The sequence below is a fragment of the Drepanopeziza brunnea genome (assembly GCF_022702325.1).
Source record: "Drepanopeziza brunnea f. sp. 'multigermtubi' strain 214-2 chromosome Unknown ctg12, whole genome shotgun sequence".
Classification (NCBI taxonomy): Eukaryota; Fungi; Ascomycota; class Leotiomycetes; order Helotiales; family Drepanopezizaceae; genus Drepanopeziza; species Drepanopeziza brunnea.
In genome coordinates, this window is record NW_027094075.1 from 97,350 (window position 1) to 121,524 (window position 24,175).

At 52.5% G+C, this 24,175-nt stretch overlaps 8 protein-coding genes across 8 annotated transcripts; 6 read left to right on the forward strand and 2 right to left on the reverse strand.

Moving 5' to 3' along the window:
* On the forward strand, positions 1-1,306 carry L3040_006806 (uncharacterized protein; the record flags this gene model as incomplete). Its single annotated transcript, XM_007290474.1, has 4 exons — positions 1-71; positions 244-335; positions 424-796; positions 877-1,306. 4 exons carry the CDS (start codon positions 1-3, stop codon positions 1,304-1,306), a joined length of 966 nt encoding a protein of 321 aa, XP_007290536.1.
* A 3,835-nt stretch (positions 1,307-5,141) lies between these two features.
* On the forward strand, positions 5,142-5,708 carry L3040_006807 (uncharacterized protein; the record flags this gene model as incomplete). Its single annotated transcript, XM_007290473.1, has 3 exons — positions 5,142-5,252; positions 5,410-5,517; positions 5,667-5,708. 3 exons carry the CDS (start codon positions 5,142-5,144, stop codon positions 5,706-5,708), a joined length of 261 nt encoding a protein of 86 aa, XP_007290535.1.
* A 1,113-nt stretch (positions 5,709-6,821) lies between these two features.
* Positions 6,822-9,234, forward strand: L3040_006808 (uncharacterized protein; the record flags this gene model as incomplete). Its single annotated transcript, XM_066156043.1, has 11 exons — positions 6,822-6,953; positions 7,058-7,078; positions 7,133-7,181; positions 7,237-7,312; positions 7,407-7,597; positions 7,657-7,691; positions 7,751-7,871; positions 7,948-8,291; positions 8,357-8,479; positions 8,541-8,946; positions 9,071-9,234. 11 exons carry the CDS (start codon positions 6,822-6,824, stop codon positions 9,232-9,234), a joined length of 1,662 nt encoding a protein of 553 aa, XP_066010862.1.
* Positions 9,235-10,143: 909 nt separating this feature from the next.
* On the reverse strand, positions 10,144-11,599 carry L3040_006809 (uncharacterized protein; the record flags this gene model as incomplete). The annotated part of the gene is made up of 3 exons (XM_066156044.1): positions 10,144-11,048; positions 11,434-11,451; positions 11,506-11,599. The coding sequence occupies 3 exons, from the start codon at positions 11,597-11,599 to the stop codon at positions 10,144-10,146; spliced, it is 1,017 nt and encodes a 338-aa protein (XP_066010863.1).
* Positions 11,600-11,961: 362 nt separating this feature from the next.
* L3040_006810 (uncharacterized protein) lies at positions 11,962-15,988 on the forward strand (the record flags this gene model as incomplete). Its single annotated transcript, XM_066156045.1, has 4 exons — positions 11,962-12,273; positions 12,336-12,372; positions 12,422-12,653; positions 12,697-15,988. 4 exons carry the CDS (start codon positions 11,962-11,964, stop codon positions 15,986-15,988), a joined length of 3,873 nt encoding a protein of 1,290 aa, XP_066010864.1.
* A 348-nt stretch (positions 15,989-16,336) lies between these two features.
* L3040_006811 (uncharacterized protein) lies at positions 16,337-17,657 on the forward strand (the record flags this gene model as incomplete). Its single annotated transcript, XM_007290469.2, has 3 exons — positions 16,337-16,450; positions 16,518-16,828; positions 16,895-17,657. The coding sequence occupies 3 exons, from the start codon at positions 16,337-16,339 to the stop codon at positions 17,655-17,657; spliced, it is 1,188 nt and encodes a 395-aa protein (XP_007290531.2).
* A 1,283-nt stretch (positions 17,658-18,940) lies between these two features.
* On the reverse strand, positions 18,941-19,456 carry L3040_006812 (uncharacterized protein; the record flags this gene model as incomplete). Its single annotated transcript, XM_007290468.1, has 1 exon — positions 18,941-19,456. One exon carries the CDS (start codon positions 19,454-19,456, stop codon positions 18,941-18,943), a length of 516 nt encoding a protein of 171 aa, XP_007290530.1.
* A 3,702-nt stretch (positions 19,457-23,158) lies between these two features.
* On the forward strand, positions 23,159-23,629 carry L3040_006813 (uncharacterized protein; the record flags this gene model as incomplete). The annotated part of the gene is made up of 2 exons (XM_007290467.2): positions 23,159-23,303; positions 23,409-23,629. 2 exons carry the CDS (start codon positions 23,159-23,161, stop codon positions 23,627-23,629), a joined length of 366 nt encoding a protein of 121 aa, XP_007290529.2.
* Between the last annotated feature and the right edge of the window lie 546 nt (positions 23,630-24,175).

A 24,175-nucleotide genomic window follows, 5' to 3' on the forward strand; every position in this document is an offset into this window, starting at 1 on the left:
ATGGCCACAAATAGCATCAAGTTGCTCACAGGCAACAGCCATCCGCAGCTGGCGAAGCTGGTTGCTGATCGGTATGTTCATTCTGCCTACTGTTGAGGACTAGAGGAGTGCGCATGCGTAGGGAACGGAAGGGAAAGAAGGGAGGAGGAATGGAAGGGAGGTGAGAAGAGGAGAGGAGAGGAGAGGAGAGGAGAGGAGAGGAGAGAGAGATAGGATAGGACTGTAGGCTAATGGCTTATACAGACTGGGCATTGAGCTTGCAAAGACGTTGAGTCTGAACTACTCGAACCAGGAGACCAGTGTTACAGTCGGTGAGAGCGTGAGAGATGAAGATGGTGCGTACTCACCGTCCCTGAATACCTTCACAAAGTAGAGATGAATACAACACAAGCGAGAAGAACCAGCTAACACAAGGCCCTTCAGTCTTCATCCTCCAATCTACGGCCCCAGGCGACATCAACGACGGCCTCATGGAACTCCTCATTATGATCAACGCTTGCAAGACGGCTTCCGCACGGCGCATCACCGCTGTCATCCCCAACTTCCCTTACGCCCGGCAGGACAAGAAGGACAAGTCGCGGGCTCCCATCTCTGCGAAGCTCATCGCCAATATGCTGCAGACGGCGGGCTGCAACCATGTCATCACGATGGATCTGCATGCCAGCCAGATCCAGGGCTTCTTCAATGTGCCGGTGGACAATCTGTACGCGGAGCCCAGTACGCTGCGGTGGATTCGAGAGAATTTGAATGTCATGGAGTGCGTGGTTGTCAGTCCGGATGCGGGGGGTGCTAAGCGGTTTGTCGTCCCTTTGACGGTCCCCTATGCGAACGAAGTGCTCGGTAGAAGCGGGCACCGGTGCTAACAGAACCACGCAGAGCAACCTCGATCGCCGACCGCCTCGACCTCGGCTTCGCCCTCATCCACAAGGAGCGCGCGCGGCCTAACGAAGTCTCGCGCATGGTGCTGGTCGGCGACGTCGAGAACAAGACGTGCATCCTCGTCGACGACATGGCCGACACGTGCGGCACACTTGCGAAGGCGGCCGAGACGCTGATGCAGCACAAGGCCAAGGAGGTCGTGGCCATTGTCACGCATGGCATCCTGTCCGGCAACGCGGTCGAGATTATCAACAAGAGCCAGCTGAGCCGGGTGGTCGTGACGAACACGGTGCCGCTGGGCGAGAAGCTCGAGCGCTGCGATCGCTTGAGGGTCATGGATATCAGTCCTACGCTAGCGGAGGCGATCCGGCGGACGCACAACGGGGAGAGTGTCAGTTTTCTCTTCACGCACGCGCCGACGGATTAGGTGGGTGGTGGCTTTTTACAGGAGGTGGTTGGTATACGGGTGCAATTTCTTCGGCAGAAGACCGAGGGACTCGGCGCGGTGGCGTCTCTGCCCTTCCCTTTTTCATTTCCTTTCTTTCTTCCTTCTTCTTCGGTGGAGGACCCGGACTCGGAATCGGATTTGGTACTTGGAGAACTGGTAGAGAAAAAGAGAGACACACACACGAGGCGAAACCAGAGACATAGCGAGCAATACATACACAACAAAGACCACACTATAGACTATATCGACGTCCCATGTTTTGACGTGCATGGCTTGAAGGAAGGAGAACGATGCGTGTGGGTATTTGGAATCCCCCCCCCCCCCCCCTGGGTGCTGTGTGCCAGCGAGAGGGCAAGACTGATGGGAAAACAAGCTGCTGCTTCGGCGGATACGTGCCATTGGAGCCGAGCCGATACTGCTCGCTCCGAGAAGACTCTGCTGAGAATCCAGGCGGACCGACCCCAGCCCTGACTGCCGGCATGGCTGACGGGCGACTGTTGGCCTGAAGAACTGCCGTCCTGCAGCCCGCACAGCGTGGGGCCAGTCCTCAGCAACACCAGCCGCGCCGACCGCCGCGTTCCGCGTCTGAGGCTGCCTTGGTCTGGGGAGCGAGGATCTCCGATCTCTCTTCCCGGTAGGTACTTTCCCACCTCTCTCCCCTTTTGCCTCGTGGTCTGGCGGTACCTCTTGTGGTTTCTTCCTCTGCTCTCATGGGGAGGGATTGCGTGCTGTGCTGCTTTACTGCTCTGCTGCTGTCGAGACTCAGGCTCGTTTGCTTCTGGCGTCCTCGCTCAAGTAACCGGTAAGTGATTCTCGACTCGCTTCTTGGAATTCGCTTCTTGGATACTGTACACATTGGCCGGGCCGCCAGGGCAGGCAAGCAGGATCTGAAAACGGAATGATCACAGTCAGCCTATGGCTACGTATGACATTGTTCCCACCCCGCTGAGATGTGGAGATGTTGCTGTCGCTCGGCAGAAAAACAACACGGTCAGTCAGTCCGTACGTACGTCCGTCCGTACCTTGTCTTGTCTCACGGTGCAGGCTCGGTCGCGCGATGGAGACTGCCGACGCCGCCACTGCCTCGATTTATGTATGTATGTATGTACCGGTCGGTATGGTATCCCTTTACAGCATGGAAAGCTTACCTCGCACCCTAAACAATGGGCACTGCTTGCTGGCTTGCTTGCTGGCTAGCTAGCTTGCTAGCTATGTCGGCAGCTTCGTGTCCGGTGCGGTTTCGTTTACCGGTAGTTGAGACTGGGCTGGTCTTCTACGGGGTGGCGGCACTTGGGGCGGAGGGATTGGATAGGCAGACAGACGGACGTGGATAGATACATAGATATATACATATACACATACATACTTCTTCTTCTTCCGCGGTCGGGACTCCCAACGCTTACAGGATACAGTACCGGTAGTTCCCACGGCGGTGTTCTAGCAAGCATACAGCTAGCTGTGCTTCCGGAGCGGAGGGAACCAGTGCGCCTGGTTGGATGGCGGCTTTACGTTCTACGTTCGTTTTTTCCTCCTGTAGACGCCGGCTCGGTTGACTTGACTTGACTTGTATCGTAGTCCGTCTTCGGTGGGTAGGTTAGGTAGGTACGGTACCTAAACGGCCTGGGTATCCCTCCTGAAAGGTCTGGCATCTACAGCGTCATGCATCCGGTGCAGGAGGAGCAACTGATAAGTCATTGTGAAGAGAGAAAAAAAAAAAATATATATATATATATAATAATGATGATGATAATAATGATGATGATGATAATAATGATAATCCAGGCCAACGGCAGCGCCCACCCCAACCCCAGCCCAGCCAGCGGCACCCTTCCTACGAAAAGCCCCAGAGCAAGCTGAATAGACGGATGGATGCGTGCCTGCGTGCCTGCGTGCCTGCGTGCTTGCGTGCCTTAAAGATGGAGTCCTGCTGACTCCCGCGGCGCAGTACCGTCGCGGATCTAGGTAGAGTAAAGGAGCTAGCTGTATTTGCTGATCTTGGCAGCTGAGGTGCGGTCTTGTTTTTTTTTGTTTTTTTTTAAAAAAAAAAAAAAAAAAAAAAAAAAAAAAAAAAAAGTAATTTAGAAACCTCGCCACATTTCCTCCAGCGAGAGAGAGAGAGATTGAGTAAGTAAGTGAGATGTTGATCGGGACCGGGTATGTGCGTACCGTGAGGCGATCTCCGGTTCAAGATGGGCTTGGCTTGCTGTGCCTGATCATGGAGGCTTGCCTGAGTAGTGCAGAATTCAGATCTCAGATCTCAGATCTCGAGAGCGTGTCGTTTGGGGGGGGTGGTGAGTGCAGATGGGGGTTATTGGATTGCGCTTGGGGAGTTTGGGGCCTGGTCTTGAGTTGGTGAGGGAGACTGACTGACTTATTGACTTACTGAATGACTGGCTGAGTGACTGGCTGAGTAACTGGCTGAGTGAGTGACTGACTGGCTGACTGGCTACCAGGGGACGGCCGTCTGTCCGTCTGTCCGTCCGTAGATCGATCATCACCTGATTGATGTGTTTGTTTGTTTATTTGACTTTAGAGTATTGTAAACAGAGGGAAAAAAGAAAAACAAAAGAAAGAAAGAAAAAGACTCACCCTCACGATCCTTTCCTCGCGCGCGTGTTCTTTCCCCGGGCACATTTGAAAAGTCGCCGATAGTTGGTGATTAACTCGATTTCGCTCCCGTCAGCAGAGTCTCATCCTCTCCTCGAGACTGGACGACGATCGTGTCCCCTCTAAGCGAGCCGTGGGTGTGGAGCTTGTACGCCGCTCAGGTGGTACTCGGCCTCGGGGGAGATGTACCGGGACCGGTAGGTAGGTAGCACCGGCTGTTCGTTTCCTAGCCCGGGCCCGTCGTATCGGCGGAGTTGGCTCACTCGCGTGGATACGTACCTACATACGGTACGTACCTTACCTACATGTAGGTATACTTACATGCATACATGTATGCTTATGTACATATGTACATACATACATACATACATGTATACTTACATGCATACATACATATATACTTACATAATAAAAATAATAATAACAACAACAACAACCAACCCCATTTCCAGTCAGCCATTCCCCCTCTCTCTCTCCAGCACAGAATCCCCCCCCTCCAAAATCTCACCCGCATACACGCCCTCCCTCCAAGCACCCGCTGACGCGCCGACGACGACGTGTTCCAGCCCGCCGCGCCGCGCTGCGCTGCGCTCGTGTACCGTATACGTACCGCACATTCCTCGCATCGTGTACGTCCCCGGGCGTAGCACAGGCGACGGCCATCGGTCCCGGACGCTGACATGACGGTCTGACAACCCGCCGAGCCTGACCGGGTTCGTGACGCGGTTGCTGTTCGGATGGGGGGAGCTGAGAGGGGAGTGGGAGCTGAGAGGTGGGTTCGGCTGGGTCGGGGGGTTGGCTTTCACCGCTGCTTCTGGGCTGGAGAAGGCGCTGCGAGGGGGGCTATGGGGCTGGGAATGGAGGTGAGGATGGGTCTTGGAGATGTGATACTTGGGGGGGGAGGGGGAGATTGGCAGTCAGCTTTTGACGTAAATTGTAACTCTGGTGATGATCATGATGATGATGATGATCATGATGATCAGGATGATCAGGATGATGATGGAGAGGAGGAGGAGGAGGAGGAGAAGGAGGAGGATGCTGGTTTGGAAGGGACCTGCCATCCAGATGAGTATATAAACCCCCAGCACGCGGGTCCTGGATTTCCTTCTGGCATCCTCAACTCGTTCGCAAATACCTACACAACAACAACAACAACATCACAAACAAATTCATAAACTTCCAGCCTTCCAAGATCGCCCTCCTCACAATGCAATTCTTCACTCTCCCAGTTTTCGCACTCCTGGCTACCGCTGCCCTGGCCATGCCCGCCGAGAACGAAGCACGCGCCTTGGAAGCCCGAGCTGACTGCAGCAGAATTGTAAGTAGAAAAGCACGCTGTGTTGTCCCCTTCCTGCTGAAACAGCACTTCTTGAGAGACTCCCCCGAGCGAGACGCTCATTTCCTTCTGTCCTCCTCTCCTGCTGCCCTCTACGTGACTTGTAGCAGCACTAGGACTGACCGTGGCTCCCGAACAGCTTCCTGCGTGTAATGGCGGCCGCGTCGTGGGCCAAACCAACTGCCGATGCTCGGGGCAGAAGGAGCAATGTGATCTCTGGACCTGCCCAGGAGGCAAGCCAAACGTCGTAAGCAGAACCCCCTTCACCTTGCCACCGTCGCCCGTTCCCAGTGCGTGCGCGGTGGGTAGTACTCGCCAGCATGTGCTCCGTCGCTGTCAGTTTCGGTACCCAAATTCTTCAGATCATGAGCTGACGAGACCGCTCTCCACGTCCAGATGGTCTGTGGTCAGTCAGGAACTGGCTGCGTCTGGATCTAGGCCGGGGTAGGACGGGCGAGAGATGGCCTAGGGATCGGAGTTCGGGGAGCGGGCAGACACATACATGTACTGCTCCTGAGATTTCCTCTGCTGCTTTTCCACCTTTGGAGATGTATCTATACACGCATGATGCATATCTAGTCACTCGTTATGTTCAATGTCAACACGGCCATTGCCTGGGCCCGGGCGTGGTCATAAAATTCTTTCCTCTTCGACTCATGCGTGCTTTTGGTGACAGACTGAGACTCGCTGTGATCCAGTGCTCCGTGGGAAGATATCCACTTGCCTTTGTGTTCGAAGGCTGTGGGCCTTGCGAGTGACCATGAGAAAGAGGTAGAGCAGAGCCAAGAAGGCTTGCTCGCTTAACTGGGGAAGCGAAAGTCTAAGTCAAGGTCAACAAACGGACGAGATCCGCATCCAGGGCACAGCTGTCTACCCACCAAGGCGAAGAAGACTTATCAGGATCGTGGGCACTAAAGTTGTTCGCCCGAGAGATGTTGGTCATGTGAGTCCCATGTGATGTTGGAGGAAGTGCGAGGCAGAGCTAGATCTAGATCGTGACGTGCTGCAGGCAAAGGCTGGGCGGGAATCGAAATCAAGAACACACCAAATATTCGAGGCATCAAATTGCTGGGTCTTGATATCGCATGTCTGCCTGCAAACTGAGAGGCTGTGATACTTCGTAGTAGTCAGTCTGAGAGAGGTTTCGAGGTTGGCGAGGGAAAGGGAAGTGGGTGCCTGGGGCGTCTATCAGTCCGAAGCTAAGAAGGACATCGGCCAGTTAGCGCGTCCTCTCACGAAATAGTTTTCGGGCCGCCTGGAACTTTGGATCCTCCGATAAGCGAGATGGTGCGCCAATTATTACCAATTATTACCCTCGGAATAGGTATATAATCGTTACGCCGCACCGACCTCGTTCCGATATCAATATCCAAAGCTTACTGTACGACTCCGGGAAGCTCTGACTGGAAATCCGGATATCGAGAAAACTTGTATCGGTCCAGGATCGCAAGATTGGGGGATACTGCTCTAACTCTCTCTGTCAGACGAGTCATTCATTGTGACTTGTTACGCACACGATTCTGGTTGTGACGACTACCAGACCACCCGGCCATGCCACCTTCAAGCCCCCCAGATCCCACAGCGGCGGACGCCCCTGAAGTTGCCCGGCAGACGGACGACATCAAAGACGTGGAAGAAGATACAAGAGAGCAACTCCAAGATATGGAGGATGATGCGCTACTGGTGAGTTGGGCCATGGCCGTGGCCGTGGCCATTCTGACCGACGTCGCGGGACTATATATAAATATATATATCAGGAGCTTGGCCTGCTAACAGATATCGAGTAGAAAACCATTGGATACAAGCCGGTGGGGATTGACATCCTTATCGGGGAGACCCGGTATATATGCTGACAATAGTAGATCTTGCATCGCACCTACGGCTTGATCGAGAATTTCTCGACCACCTTTGGCAAGTCACATGAGCACTGAGTCTATCTTCCCGGTCGGTACTGATGTCCGTCCAGCAGCGTTGTATTTCGTCGGTGGCGTGCGGGTGACTTTCAGCACTGGCATTGCCGCTGGAGGCAATCTTGCATACTGGTCCGTGGTTTCTTTCCACTTATTTCACACAGCGAACATCCGGACGTCACGAGATCTAGAACGTCACGAGATCTGGACTAACGAAAAAGCTCAGGACGAGCTACATCACGACCTGCGTCTTCACCTTCATCACTGCAGCGGTGATAGCGGAAACATGCTCTTCGCTCCCAACCGCCGGGTCTATCTACCTGTGGGCCGCGGAGGCTGGAGGACCCAAGTACGGGAGGCTCTTGGGCTTCATCGTGGCGTGGTGGTCGACCACGGCCTGGACAACCTTCTGTGCCAGTAAGTCAATATTCCAGGCCGAGCATGATACAGGTGACAGCGGCTGACCGTGTATCTAGGTAACACGCAGGCGGCTGTGAACTATATGCTATCTGTGAGCGGTGTTATCCCGATTCCCTGATCCAGCCAGCTCATTTTCCAACTTCCACCTAGGAAATCACCGTCTTCAAGCTTAACTTCCCCTCCGATGCGAGCAGCGTCAAATTCAGAGCCGTACAATGGATCTGCACAGAGGTCATGTTGGCACTGGCAGTGCTGGTAAACTTCCTCCCTCGTAAGTGAAAGCTAGCCGAAGCTTCGGATCCCTCGCTAGCATCTTGCGGTGTTTGCTTAACTAACAAGGTTGCCAGCGAGACTTTTCCGATTCATATTCTACCTCTCGAGCGCCTTCGTCCTCCTCGATTTTGTGCTGAACATCATCTGGCTCCCCATCGGCACGGCTCACACGTATGGCTTCCGTACGGCCCACGAAGCATTTCTGACCACTTACAATGGGACGGGAGCACCGCCGGGGTGGAATTGGTGTCTGTCCTACCTCGCGACTGCCGGTATTCTGATCGGGTTCGATGCGTCTGGCCATGTGGCCGAGGAGACCAAGAATGCTAGCATTACAGCTGCAAGAGGTATCTTCTGGAGTACCATTATCAGTGGTATCGGCGGCTTCCTGACCATAATCCTGTTCCTCTTCTGCGTAGTACGTATCATCACTCTATACGCCTTTAGCCCGCAGTTCGTTTACGGTTGAGCTCATGCCCGCAGCCTGGTCCTGACCTTCTCTTTTCCTTTGGCTCGCCTCAGCCTTTCGTGCCACTGTATGCAGTCATCCTCGGGCAGGGCGGACATGTTTTCATGAACGTAATCTGCATCATCGCGTTGTGGTTTGCAAGTGTCCCCTCCCCCCGGCCCCGATCTCGTCTCTCATGACCTCCCTGACAACGAGCAGAACACAGCTATCGCCATCGTGGCTGCATCTCGCCTGGTCTTCGCCGTCGCCCGAGACGGGGTCCTTCCATGCTCTGGATGGGTCTCCAAAGTCTCGCCGGAGGGCCAGCCCCGGAACGCAGTCCTCGTCATCTGGATGATCGCCTCCCTCGTCACGTGCACCATCCTCCCCTCCTCGGTCGCCTTCACCTCCCTCATCTCGGCGGCCGGCGTGCCGTCAGCCGCTGCCTACGGCCTGATCTGCTTTGGGAGGTTCTTCATCACACCCGAGCACTTCCCCCGACCGCGCTGGAGTCTGGGAAGACTGAGCCGGCCCTTCCAATTCGTGGGCATCTTCTGGAACGGCTGGGTCGTCGCGGTCCTGTTCTCGCCCTACGAATTTCCCGTGACCGGAGCTACCCTCAACTGTAAGTAAGCCCGGTTTTTCTTATATATTTTTTTTATTTTGTTATTTTGTTATTTTGTTATTTTGTTATTTTGTTAAAAAAAAAATTTATATGCCTCTTCTATCGTGCCCTAAGTCCAGTCTAGATGCCCCTGTGATCATGAGCGCCGTCACGATCTTCGCCCTCCTCTCGTGGTGGTTCACGCCAGCCGACGCTTGGCTCTCGAAGCAGCATATCACCGAGGTCCTCGACAGAGGCAGACCGGGTGAGGATTCTGGAGATGCCAGCGGGGCAGAAGGCGGGGTTTAGTCTTTCTGGCACATACACACACACATACACACACACATATATATAGATAGATATATAGATATATATATAAAAACAGCACTCATCACATCCATCATCACTCCTCACCGAAAGCTCGCGTACTCAGGGTGCATCAACACGCAGGCAGTCGTTGGAGGCTGGGGGCGAGGGGCGGGGGGCGAGGGCGGGGGCGAGGGAGAGGATCCAGACGCGCTCAGTCAAGGCGCACATATCCATTTTTTCGCAGCAGCGGGATTCTTCTTCTTCTTCTTCCTCTTCTTCTTCTTATCATCATTGCGATGCAGAATATATTCTGGGCTGGGCAGGCTTGTTGTAGACAGGTCTCTCACGGCGTGCTGTACTTGAGCTTTCCTGAGGTGCTTTACGTGCCTGCTACCTGTGCTTGGTGTGTATGTAAGCCAGCCGCTCAGATACGGAAAGATGGGGAGGTGGAGGGGGCGCGTGAGATGACGTGTATAGATGGATAGAGAGGTAGATAGAGAGGTCACGTAAAATTGGGGGTTAGAGAACCGGATGGTGCTGGCTCGTGTATACATACTCCTGCCGGGAGTTTTCTCGGTGAATAATGAGGATTACTGGAGGGTGTTGGATACCGTGTCGATGCTTCTTCTGATTGACTGGGGTTTGAACATCATGTCGGGCGGAGTGACGGAGCTTCTATGAGAAGGATATGCAGATATCGAAGGAGTGAGAAATTATATATATTGTAAGGTATGTTTGTATATGTGTATGAAGGACGAGCCGGGGATATTATATACCCATAGTCAACCGGAAGATTGTGCTGCCAAGTAATGAAATCTCATACAAGTAGAGTCGGCAGTATGCTGGTTGCTTACGGGTGGGTGTCTTCGTCTTGACACCGCTGCCCATCTTTCCTGCCCTTCTCCCAAACTACGATAGAGCCTCAGATGAACTCCACACCATAATTAGGATGTCCTGTTCCCCCATCCCTTTTCGCTCCTGCTCCCACTTGGCAAACTCATCCCACCACCATTGGTGCGTCGTCCCATCGTGGCCAAGATACCCGGCAGCACCGTCGCTCCCCACTCGCTTACTCCATGGCTTGTCCACAATGTAGTGCAGATTCCGGACCTCCTCGTCCCTCCACATCTCCGGATGCCAGTACCGCATTGTTTTCAGCGCGTTGTACTGGTACCCTATCGCCTTCCACTTCCCTCTGAAGAACTCGGCTAGGAAATCCTGGTCGGGAAACATGAAATCCTTGACTAGTGGTGACGTCTCCAAGAAGTCTAATATGTCTTTCCAGAGTTTCGGATTGGGTGTGCAGATGAAAAGTCCGCTGTTCAACAGGGTGTGTGTAGGAAGTCCCGTTCCAGGCTCGGGAACTCGAGAGGGATTATCCAGACAAGAAGGATGCGTCCGACCCGTGTATGCACAGTTCTCCTTCTTCCAATCCGCAGGTGCCCACTCATCGTTGTCAAGGTTACAGACGCAACAGTGGTTCGCCGCTATCCAATCTCTCCCCGGTAACTCGATGTCGAACAGTTCGTCCATATTGCGGAACACCAACATATCGGCGTCGAGAAACACCAATCGTTCATACTCGAATAGCTCAAAGATGCGGAGCTTGGTCCAGGTGTCTCCAAACCGCGCTGCAATGAGGTTTCGCTGTTCTTTCGGAACGAGAGGTTGAATCGGGTGGAGCGTGGCGTTGGTCAGCGATGCCTCGCGGTAGAGTGCTGGAAGGCATTCGGATGGAAGCGAGGGCGTGTAGAGGACGATGAGCGGGTATTGAGACTTTTGTTTCTGCAGGCTGTGGGCGAGGAGGACGGTGCCTGGAATGTAGGATTTGCGAGTCAGGAGGGTGACCCAGGCGACACGACGATTTGAAGGGGGATCGGAGCGCATGTCGGCTAATGATGCTGACTGACAATTGATATAACAATAACAATAGCAATAACAACAGCAATAACAACAGCAATAACAACAACAACAACAACAACAATAACAACAACAATAACAATGATACTGATAGTGATAGTGATAGTGATGGAACAAGTGAAATGCTGCCAAAAGTTGACTTGAGGGTGTTATTCAAACGAATGTTACAGCCAAATGGATGGTATGTTGGGATGAGAACATGAAATGATTGTTTATTAAATAAGTGTAGATATCTCTTGGACGTGGGAGGAGTAGTGCTATGCCGGACCGCGGACTCACCAAGGTAGAATACCGGCACTTATATTCGCTGATCGAGACGACTCGAAGTATTGATGTCACCATGTAGCGGACCGAGACCGAGAGCAATCGAACTTCTTTGCTTCTTTGTCCACAACTCCGGACCCGGGTTGAGCCATTGCCGAGTGAATCTCAATGGCTGGGGCATGAGATGGGTATTGGTTCTTCCGGAGAGGCCGAAAATGCCAACAGAATAATAGCATGGTAGTCGTCTTTGTGTAACCCGCTCAGCTGGGTCGCATTGTCACCAAGACAAAGGCTTGTTCAAGTCTTGATTTTGACAGGAAGAAAGTAGATCCGGCCGCTACGGTTACCAAGAAAACAAAAAAGTTGGAATGGAATTGCTGAGTCAGCCACGCGTCGGGCCAACGCGCATTCCAACGTCAAACAGAGCGCCGGCAAGCCAGAGCATATGGACAGCGACCCTCACCAGCCCAGCCATTGCGACATACCTACTGGAACCCGGGACCTCCATCCACCGCGGAATATCATACTCGATGTGTCTGCAGCATGTCTGAGCTCGCAGTCGGAGCCACGGTCAAGCTCACCAACGGCCTCATAGGTGTTGTCCGCTATGTCGGCCAAACCGAATTCGCAGACGGCGACTGGGTGGGCGTCGAGCTGGAAACCGATGATGGGAAGAATGATGGCAGCGTCAAGGGGGATCGATACTTTGAATGCGCCCCGGGCCGCGGCATGTTTCTGCGACCAGCAGCGGCGGTGGTCATTCGTCCTGCCCCAGCGGCCAAACCCACTGCACCCGTGCCTGTCAAGAAGCCTGCGAGACCGAGCAGTGTGGGAGGACCTCCAGCAGCCAAGAGGGTCAGTACTATGACGGACACAGCAGTGGGAAAGAGAATGAGCATCAACGCTCCGAGTCCTAGTCCGGTGACGAGGTCACGACCCTCCAGCATGTTACGAGTAGGAGGGATCACGTCCAATTCTCTGTGCTATCTAACCGAATTTACAGTCTCCTACAAGATCTCCGACCAAACAGCTGTCCAGTGCCACATCAACCAGCTCTACACCGAGAACCGGAACCCCTTCCGGTGCCCGAGTCCCGCCGGTTTCAACCACCAAACCCAGACCGAGTATTGCAGGAAGCCGGACTTCTATGGGTCCACCGCCAAGACCAGCTTCGCAGGCAGCAAGACCATCTACCACCAGTGCTGGGAACAAAACAGGCGTATCAACCTCAAAGCGTGTGTCTCTCGCGCCCAGGCCGAGGCTTCAAGTTGGAGACAGGGTGAGGTCTATCGGAGGTCAATTGAGCAATGCCCGGGCGAGTGACGCTGGCAGCGGGGAAAACACAGAGAATGAAGATAGAGGAGCGTCGCCGCTTGAGAGTGAAGATACCGTATCTCCGAAAGCAATGAGCCCACTGTCGAGGACATCAGCAGCAATTCGATCGAATACTTCTGACAGTGGTCGGAGTACTGCGTCACCTGTTGCCCAACGAGGGCCGGGGGGAAGTACGGCAGCCAGCCGAGAAATTGAGGACTTGAAGACCAAGCTTCGGCTGATGGACAAGAAGAGGATGGAGGACAGGGATAAATTGAAGGGCTTGGAGAAAGTCCAAGTCGAGCGGGACAAGCTTGAAGGCATCATCCAGAAGCTCCAAACGAAATACCAGCCGCAACAGCAGGAGATTACCGACCTCCGGAAGCAGCTCAAAGAAGCCGAGGCAAGAACCGAAGAGCTCGAAAACGAAAAGGCTGAGCATGAAATTGGCGTTGAGATGGCGACACTTGATAGAGAAATGGCCGAAGAGACAGCGGAAGTCTTGAAGACGGAATTGGATGCTCTGAAACAGAAAATGGAAGAGCTAGAATTGGAGGTAGAAGTTTTACGCGAAGAGAACGCCGAACTCGGGGGAGAAATGAGCCCGGAAGAGAAGAGTAGCCAGGGCTGGTTACAGATGGAACGGAATAACGAACGCTTGAGAGAAGCCCTTATTCGACTGCGAGATATGACCCAGCAGACAGAATCCGAACTACGGGACGAAATCAAGAGCTTGGAGGAAGATGCCCGGGAATTGGGGTCAGTGAAAGAGCATTACGATGTCGCCAAGGATAAGTTGGCGCAGTCCGAGGCAGCCATCGAAGACCTTCGGCAACAACTTGACAACGCTTTGGGGGCGGAAGATATGATTGAGGAGCTCACAGAGCGAAACATGAGCATGAGCGAGGAAATTGACGAGCTCAAGGCGACGATCGAGGACCTCGAGAGTTTGAAGGAGCTGAATGATGAGCTGGAAATCAACCACGTTGAAACGGAGAAAGAGATGCAAGAGGACATTGATTTCAAGGATAGCATCATCGCGGAGCAAGCGCGGCGAGCCGAGGAGCAAGTGAAGACCATGGAAGATATGGAATACACCTTGTCACGGTTCAGAGAGCTGGTTACGAACCTGCAGAGCGATTTGGAGGACATGAAAGCATCACACGCCATGACCGAGACAGAATCCGAGCAATTGAACAGTCGCTCGCGTGCGATGATGGACTTGAACATGAAGCTCCAGGTCTCTGCTGCGAGAACACAAGTCAAGACTATTGATCTCGAACTTCGTCGCTTGGATGCTCAGGAAGCAGCTGAGCATCTTGCAATTGTCCAATTGTTCCTCCCCGAAGCGTTTAATAACTACAGAGACTCAGTCCTTGCGCTCCTTCGATTCAAACGTGTTGGCTTCAAGGCTAACTTACTTCACGGTTTCGTGAAGGAGCGAGTCAATGGACAACCGCCGACAGGTCACGAGGATGATCTGTTCGCGGGCTGTGATGTTCTCGACAAGCTGTCTTGGGTATCTGCCATGTGCGACCGCTTCGTCAACGCCATCAGCCACTGCACGGCCGAACAATTTGCCAGATTTGAAGGTGCGCTCTACGAGCTGGAACCCGTCGAGCGAGCACTCAATGGCTGGATTGATGGTTTGAGGCGGGATGAGCTCAATGAAAAGAAGTGCGCAAGCGAGCTTCAGCGCACCATTGCACTTATGTCGCATCTAGCTGAAGTGCACATCTCGACTGGATTGGCAAGTTATGCTGATGATGTTCACATGCGCACTCTTGTCATGCAAAGCCATCTTGAAAATGCAGCAGCTGCATTGGTTGCGGTGCGTACCATGGTGCAGACCATCATTCCAAGCCAAGGTGACGAGGATGAGCTCGCTCAACACTTCTCCCGAAAGACCGACTCTGTCATCAGCAACACTAGAAGTGCCAAGGTTGTTGTCGGCAAGGCTGTCAGAGCGCTCGAGGAGCTCAAGACCCGGTCGTTGTCTCTGATGCCAGATACCATTCAGAATTTTGAACAGTGCGAAACAGCTACCGAGGATCTGGCCAAGTTTTCTCGCCAGATCGGCGATGATCTTTACACGCTACTGCACGAGGAAGGACGCATAGAGCCCTTCACTTACAGCGAAGTTCAGAATACAGTCTACCGTACTGCCTCAACCTTGTTCTTATCGAGCGAGTCTGATCTGTTCTCTACGTACTCGAATAAGCTACGGACGTTGACGACCGGCTTGATGGACCTGGCCACACTGGCATCAGATCTTGAGATGACTCAGGAGTTTGAACGAGCATCAGCCCCATGGGTTTCAAGATCGCAAGAGTTGAGGTCTTCTAAGACTGTGCATGTGGACGCAGAAGAAGAGATGCGCAGACTGAGGGATGATAATCACGAGCGGGCTCGAGTCATTGCAATGAAGGATCAGACGCTTGAGGAGGCCTCGGTCAAGATCGAGCTGCTCGAGAGTCGCATGCGAGATGCGGCAAAGAAGAATGAGAAGATCAGTGAGCTCGAGAAGCGGATTGAGGACGCCAAGAAGCGTGAGACTGAGCTTACCGAGGCCATTGATTCTCAGAACAAGGAGCTCACCTCTATCGAAGCCGACAGAGAAACATGGAAGAAGGTCGCTGAGGATGCCAGGGCTCTTGGTGTCGCTGCACCTGGCACCAAGGCGGGTCAAGAGCAGGCCGTTGCCACTGCTCGAGAAATGGATGCACTCAAGACAGAAATTACAAGTCTTCAGGCCGCTGTACGCTTCCTTCGCGAGGATGTTCGCCGGGCACGCCTCACTGACCCCCAAAACTTCGACTGGCTTGAGACTCCTTTGGTCAAGCCTATGACCAAAGCAGAAGAGCGGAAAGCTCTTGTCCTGGCCGAGGGCAAGGACGTCCTCAACGATCTCCTCAATCTTGCCAGCACAGCCAAGGTCTATGATCTTACCACTATGCCCAAGAACAGACTTGCGTGGCGGCCAGCAAAGGCAACGCCCCAGTACCATGTGGCCAGACAAAGGGAGAATTATGAGGCGTGGAGCAGCTGGAAGGATGGCGTTGTTAAGAAGGCTCGCGTCCTAGAGGAGCGGGATCTTAACCGGGGAATAGAGAGGAAATCAAGGGGTGCTCTAGCTGCTCGGATACACATGCACTTGCCGGACTTGGAAGGAAAGGGAGTAAGGGCTGGAGGAGAGGTCGATATTGTCGATCCGGATGACTTTGAAGGGCTCAGAGGCCGGCTTGGATTCGTCTGAGGAGGCATTATACCCCGTGGAGCTATTTTTGGCTCGAAACGTGTACTAAACACCGGCTACTCCGGCAATACATTCCATTTCTCTCACCAACACATGAGTGCCTGATCTCCGTGCCATTCAAATAGTCCATGTGGTGGTTGTACGGAGTAGGGCGTTTCGAGGACGTTGAAGGCTGACTCAGCTCGGCCGACAGTCATTAATTTATTTGTCTTGGGTTTTGGGCACCTCCTGACTCGGACGAGGCTATCAGCAAAGCCCCCAGCAATGAATATGGATACCACAGTAAGCCATCATGCGAGGGATGCGTTAGCATAGGTATCTGCGGCTTTATCAGAATCCGAAATATCAATGATGCGCTTTCTATTGTTACTCGCCGGCGCAACAGCGGCGACAGCGGCGACAGCGGCTTACGTTCCTGGCAAAGTGTTCGACCGCTTCATCACCATCTGGCTCGAGAACCAGGTCCGCACCGCTCCCTCTTCCTCCAATCCTCATATTCTCACGACCCAATGCTAATCAACAGCTGTAGGATTTCTCCGCCGTATCCCAAGACGGCGATGTCCTCGACCTTACGAAAGAAGGCATCCTGTTAACCTCATATTACGGGCTCACGCATCCCTCGCAACCGAACTACATTGCGTCCATCGGAGGCGACTACTTCGGTTTGAACCATGACGGCTTCGTGCAGATCCCAGGCAACGTGAGCAACCTGGTGGACTTGCTCGATGCGAGAAGGATTTCGTGGAAGGGCTATTTCGAAGGCATACCGGGGCCTGGCTATATGGGGGAGGGGAGCACGAGTGCAGATGGTAGCGGATGGGATTATGTACGGAAACACAAGTACGGACGGTTTCTAAGCTCAACCAACTCTTCCAATTCCCATGCTGATGATATACACCGCTGCAGTCCCTTTGTATCCTTTGACAATATCAGTCACAACGGCACTCGACTCGCCCGGCTCCAAAGTTTCGACGACTTTGCCAGCGATGTGGAAGCAGATACCCTGCCCCAATACGCCCACCTCTCCCCCGACATGCTCAACGACGGCCACAACACCACCCTCGCATACGCAACCAACTGGACGCAGTCCTTCCTCGGCCCCTTGCTCGCGAACGAGAAGCTCATGGACCGCACGCTCATCCTGCTCACGTACGACGAGTCAGCCACGTACCCGCTCCCCAACCGCATCGTCTCCCTCCTGCTCGGCGGCGCCGTACCGGAGCAGCTGAAGGGCACCACGGACGACATGGTGTACACGCACTACAGCATCCTCTCGACGCTGGAGAACAACTGGGAGCTGCCGACGCTCGGCCGCTACGACGTCGGCGCCAACGTCTTCTCCGTCGTCGCGTCGCAGACGGGCTACGCCAACCACCCGCCCGCCAACCTCGCTTCCATCAACAACTCCCTGTCGTACGCGGGCTTCCTGAACGCCGATCCGGATCTGTACAAGCCGGTGCCGCCCCCGAATCTGAAGCTGGTCGGCGCCGGGGGCAAGCCCCCGGAACGCATGGTGGTCCTGCAGTGGGTGAAGAGCGAGGCGGAATTGAGTCCGTATGATGGGACTGGGTTCCTCTACGATGGGGGCAACGGGACGGATGCGCCCAACGCGCCGCAATACAGGCCGCAGGGGCCGACGATGAGCTATGGTGAGACGGCGGAGAGGTAGAGTGGTGCTGGGAGAGCGGGAGCAGGTCTTTCCTGGAATGGCGATGGCGATGGCTATCAATTGCGAGTTGCGGGTATGGCATCCATGGCTGGGCTGTGGATTGGATCCGGACTCGGGACGATGTGGGATTTCGTAAGCGCGGCGTTTCTCTGGGGACGGATAATAATATATACACGGGGGAGAGACTAGGAATTTGTCTCTTCATGAACTACTACTACTACTACTACTACTACTACTACTACTACTACTACTACTACTACTACTACTACTACTACTACTACTACTACTACTACTACTATTATTACTACTACTACTATTATTACTACTACAAAATATACTCCGTACATGTATGCCAATGAGACGAGAAAGTTGAGAGAGTGTGCAATTCATTGTTTTTCGTTACGATAGCGGCTAAATCCGTCTAACTAAATGGTTGACTGACTGATTGATTGATTGATGGATGGATTGCCTTTGCTCCTACCGACTATAGCTAGAGGATCAGATTCATCTTGGGACGGGGGGATGAATGAATTGGATGGATGGCTTTGGATTTTTGCTTTTGCAGCCTTTTATTCCCCCTTTTTCTTCTTCTTCGTTCTGTTTTTGGGGGTTGGGCTGTCTTCGGGGGTACAGATACAAGTCCCACGTGCTTGCTTGTCGTACCGTAGTCATCGCATGGCTGCTACTTTCAAGAGCTGCTGTAGGAGCCCAGCTCAGCCTTGGGCGGGGCGGTCCGGTCCGTATGAGATTTGCTGGGTTCAAAATGGTGAGGGCTGATTGTCAGCTCCTAGAATGAATGAATGATTGGGCTGCACTACTCCTGCTGGCACGACCATCGTATATTCTGCCTGGTCCCAGTGCGGTCATCACGTTTTTTTTTTGTTTTTTTTTTTTTTGCTTTCTGCGACTGACGGTGCCCGCGGTAGGAATAGCCAGCCGACTGTGTGCCTTGAGAGCCGCATAGCATCTATGCCCTTTAACCATCTATTTAGTCAGATGCGGACGCATGTTGATTCGGCAGGAGGGTTTCCTGGTAGAATGGAGAAGTATATGAGGTCCGGGAGGGGGAATTCAGGGCGTACTCCGTAAGGAGTGGAACGCTCTTGGGTATCGCTCGGGTTGAGAACTTTCGAGACCCATGGGGCTGTAGGTATATTGATGCTCGATGTCGTACCACGATGCATGAGAAGGGGTATCTGGTAGTTTCTGAACGGGTAAGTGGTGGCTCGTCGTCCCTAATCGCAAGGCGAGCGAGCAAGCCTCTCTGCCGTTCGTCCCTGTCATCAGATCCCATCCCCAACAGCCCAAGTACCCACCGGCTCCGGCCTGATCGAGAAGAGAATCTTGTACTTCAGAATTTCCACTACCTCCAAATGCTCCGTCCTCTCACTGCCCTCCTCGCCCTGATCCAGATCCGGATCCATCTCTTCTTGAGCCATTTCTGCACCCTTCCTTTTGCGTATCACGGCCAAAGCCTTCGGAAGCTTCTTGACCTCGCCCGTCAGCCTCTGGTGCTTCCCCACGTACAGATACACCCTCTTCATCCACTTCGTCTCTGTCGCCTTCTCCGGGTCCCAGTCCGGGAAGACGAGTCTGCCAATGGGCGTCTCCTGGGACGCGACCCCAGCTTGGGAATCGGTAGTTATGCTGGAATCCTCGTCGTCTTGCGAGGGCAGGTTGATGGTGCCTTGCATCTCGAGGAGCGCAAGGCCCGAGGGGGTCTGTAGCAGTTGCGGGAGAGGGTTCTGGGCAACATCAGGTGGCACCAGAGGCTTGGGATGGACTTCAACCTTGGACATTTTGAAATTGGAGGAGGAGAGGAGTGGCTGCCTCTGCAAGCTCTGGGCCGAGAGGGTTGAGGTGATAATTGAAGTCCAGTGAGGATCGCGTCGACGCGTCTTGAATGCCCGGCGTATCTTCGGAACTCGATCACGCTTGCTTACAAATCTCTACGGAAGTTCGCTTCTTCTCCAACGTCACAACAACTGAAGTTCTACAGAGGGCAGTATAGCTGTTTTTTCCGGCTCCCCTTTCATCGTTCTAGCATGCAAACGCTTCGAACATTGGCAATCAGAAGGGCTCTCTGTAGCTAGATGATGAAATTTAGCCCCGAGGATATCGAGAGATTCAAGCCGTCTACTCCTCCTCCTGGTATTCGGAAGAAACAGGCGACGACTTTTCTGCATCGAAAACACCTCTACGTAGACTGTAAGTTGTCAAAATTCAGCCAATATTTCATAACGCGTGTGCTACTTGACTGGAAGCCTCTCTACGTTTTACTTTCTGTGATTTACTCTTCACACGCAAACTCAATACAGACGACTCTTGCTCAGCTGCTTTATATCCGTTTCTCTGCACTAATTGTCACCATTATCAAACTCCCCATGTAAATTTCTCTCTCTGCTATTTCCATATCGATCATATCAATCACCGCTATCGTCGCCTCTTTCGTTTACTCCTGAAGTAACTCCTCTTTTCCATTTTAGAGGAACCGCGATTTTGAAACGCTGCTCTATAAGATCAGCGGTCCCTGAGGAAAGGAAGGATCAGTCGCATTGTTCTACTTCGAGTCTACCATGATCTGAAGTCAGTAGGGTCAACCCCAAGGAGGGCAGGACACTTCCTAGGCCGGGCTCACCAGCCTATGGCAAGCTGGAAAGTCTGAAGGGGAGAGCTGAAATTTTGGAAATGAGGTGCAATAAATCATTTCTATCGGGGGTCTCGAGGCCTTGTTGTTGTTGAACAATGTAGCTGGACAGGCCGTGAGAATCAGAGATGTTGTAGGCGGAGAGATACTGCCGACGCGTCCCCCCTTCTTTTTAGTTCCGGGGGGAGACATGAATCACGAGCCCCCTCGCCATCCCCAAAAAGTAGTTATTCCTTCGAAAAAAAAGCAAAAAAATTGCAAAAAATAAACCGCTTGACGCGACTACCGGGGGTAGACAGACCGTGTCCGGCTGGGCCGGATGGAAGACCTCATTTAAGGGAACCCAGTGGGCAAGGTCGGGAGTGCGCCCCCCCCAGCGCCCCAACCTTAACCATTACCACTCACACGGCTAACCATGTTCACACCGCCTCAGCTATGGGGGGCTGACCGCGGCATAGTGAACTCGATGAAGTACCGTGCTGTTTGATGTAGTCTGTTGTGGTAGTTAAGAATATAATGTTAGTAGTAAAATAGTATTGTGCGGGTATACTACGGGGGTCGCTTAAGCGTTTGAGCCGGCCCCGGGTGGTGGTCTCAAGTCTCAAGCTTTATGGAGTAGAGTCAGGATTACATTTTAGATTAGAGAATATGCAGACGGCTGGAATGATACAAACCGTCGCTTGATTATACTGATCTACCAGAGCAGAGGGGACTAAGGTGTTTTGTTTATTTTTTCAGTTGTCTGCACATCATCCTCGTGGCCCTCAGCCTCGTTCCTTCCTCCGTTCCTGGCTGCCTCGAGGCTGGGTGCTGGGTCAGCCTTGTGCGTTGAGGGAGGTCTCGACCTCCGCTGCGACGTGCAACAAAAGCCTTGTTGCCCTCGTGGAGAGTGGGTCTGGTCTGTTTGTTACCGTCGCTCATGGGGACTAGCGCGACCTCTTTCTTTGTTGGTGTTTAAGGTTAAATTTTTAGCGTGGCTTGGCAATATCAGCTTCATAGCCGGTACGCTAGCGATGTCAACGATTCTAATGCATATCTAACAATGGGCAGTGTTGAGAGCACCAGCAATTTGCTCTCTCTTGCTCGTTCTGTTCAATCTTCGGCCTTGATTCGAACGTGATACATGCAAGGGCAACGAAGGGTCATTTCTCTCTTGTCTAAAGAAGTCGCGCGGTTAGAGGACGAACTGGAAACGGATTGGCAGAAGAGCATGGCACAGAAGACGGCCCCAGAAAGCAGTTCAAGGTGGTACATCAAGAAGGGTTGTAGTAATAGTATAGCGAGGACGGGTGTATGCAAGATCTAGGCTACAATATAATATTTCAAAATACTCTTTTTAAGATCCGATAGAAATGTATGAGCCTTAAGCAACGTTGAGGCCATGATGTTTGGTTTTGAAAAGTAGTCCTGCCCAGGTTCACCATCTCAGTTCTGATAGTGATCACTTCATGAGCAAGTCATAGAAAATTCAGTCACTATGGGGGTATGAGAAAAACCAAGGTATTTAAATATCCATCAATTATGCGCCGAAGATGCGTGAAGTTCTCATGCTCTAATACCCTGGTGTTTGGAAATGATGTCGGTTTGAGGTCAGATTAGGCGAGACAATCTTGGCCCGGTCCCCGGTCCCTCAAGATCATCGTGCAACTTCCCATAATTATCTTGGGCAAAGATACAGCAATCATTAACTCACTCCCGGCCTTAATTTTGCTCACAAAGCACAGGATCAGTCACTGTCGTAAACAGCAGATATACTACCTCACTTGTTCAACTTTTGATCCAGATAGCATGCATTCATCCCTAATAGAATAGAGCCATAGGCAGTTTTGCGACTCCGCTTCAACTGGCTGATTATTAGTCACTCCTCAATGTCTTATTATCTATAGCCACAGGCGGATAGCCCTTCCAGGGGGATACGTCCAGAGAAGTTCCACTATCTGCTACAACTTTTCCACAACACTATATGGTGCCTCATTGCCAAACTCCTTGGATCAACAACGGCTGTAATATATCGATATTAGCTCTGAACTCCCGTGTGGTTTCCAAGCACACTAGTAGCTCAGTCATTGCTCTTTTGAGATTGGATTCTGACAGCCGAAGCCTGGACAGCCTTCTCATACCTCTGCGACGTTAACGCCATCGCCACCAATTCAAAACCGCTTTTTCATTACCCAGCCTCCTCGATTTTTGCCCTCAAAAACATATCCGGGATTAATTACTATCACCATCTTCATCCTGATCCGGGCCCTCGTATATGATGGAGAAGCCCAATTGTCTCCTTCTAGAATTCTCCAAGGATCCCTGGTGAGACGTCTTCCCGTCCCTCCGAAACCTCATTGTGGCAGTGGCTGGCTATTCGGTCATCACGCAAGCTCTGATAGACTAGTGGGAAATTCGTGCCAGGAAATGCGCGATCTCGCTGGCCGGATGGTGATCTTTGTGCCAGAAATGCTGGCGGTAGAGCTGCTGTATGATGAATTAGACGGCAGTGACAATAGTGACGAGGAGAGCCAACGGGAGAACTGAGAGTCTGTAAAGATATTTAGCAGGGCCAGGAAGTCCAGTCCGGAAGATATGATGGAAGAGTGAAGCTCCGCCGCCCGACTCATAGCATGCAAAGTTGACAGCAAAATTTGTAGCTTCAATTCAAGACTAATATCGCAATACAGAAAAGGGTTTCAATCTCACTGGTGGCAGAACAATCGCTCGGGACTAGCGCGAAAACGCTTACCGTGCCTCTTTAAAGACAACACATTTGAGAAATCAGTCGGAAAATCCCTAGTAAAGACGAGAGCCAACGAAATATCGACAACAGCCAGACTCGCAAAAGCCAAGACGAGCACAAAACGCAAGAATGCAGTCCATCCCAGTCTCAATCTGCTACGCCTTCCTCCTGCTTTCGTTGGCAATCCATGACGTCCCCATGGCTCAGGCTGTCTTTGCTATCGTGCTTTCCATCGCCGATCCCTTCGGCCCTCAAGACTGGTATCCTCTCATGTGTAAGAGCCTCCGTATTCTCTGTTTGTAATCCAAAGCTCTTCTCGATTCCTCCGTAAATCAGTACGAAATAAGCGCCATCAGCTGACACACTTTTTCTTCCACAGATTTACTCATCCTAGAGGGAATCATGCTCTTCCAGGATCAGGATAGCACAGAACTTCCCGAGATCATCTTGTGGGGTGTCGATGGACGAGCCATACTCGCAGAGGATGAGGGGATGGATATGGCGAACGGCCAAGGTGATGAGAACGATGATGGCAAGGATGGAGACGCTGGCAGGGGCTTTCTGGGAGGTGAATTCGAAGACAAGCTCTGCGCGGCGTAGGTTCAGTATGCTTGTAGGCTCGTGGTCGTTGAGAGAGGGTTATGAGAGTTGTGCCCAAGGATCTGAGCTGATGGTTCCCGGCAAAGACTTGTGTGCGATTCTGTGGCTTTCTCTTTCGGAAACCATAGTTTCGAAGTAGAGGGCTCAGAGGCGAATACCACTTGTTCATGTGCCTTTTCTGCAGAACTCCTTGCGCCGTTTTGATTGAAGGTATCCGTGTTTCAGGAGAGAGCACTGATCAGAATCTATAGCTATCAAATCGTCGGAACAACACGTCTCCCTCTATTTATACCAGTCTTGTGAATAAATTCTCTATATCCGCGGACGGAGCCAGCTATGGGAAATCTACCTTAGTAGAATCGAAATGCCTCGCGAACTCATCGCCGTCACAGCCAGGTTCATAGAAGACTCCACCTCCACGCCCATGCTCTCGTCTTTCTATGTCCTCGGAAATAGTGCAAGTCAATATCAATCCATCTGCCTCCAACTCATCTCGTATATCAGGTGGTTTCAACTGGATGAGCACGACAAGGAGTGGATGGACGC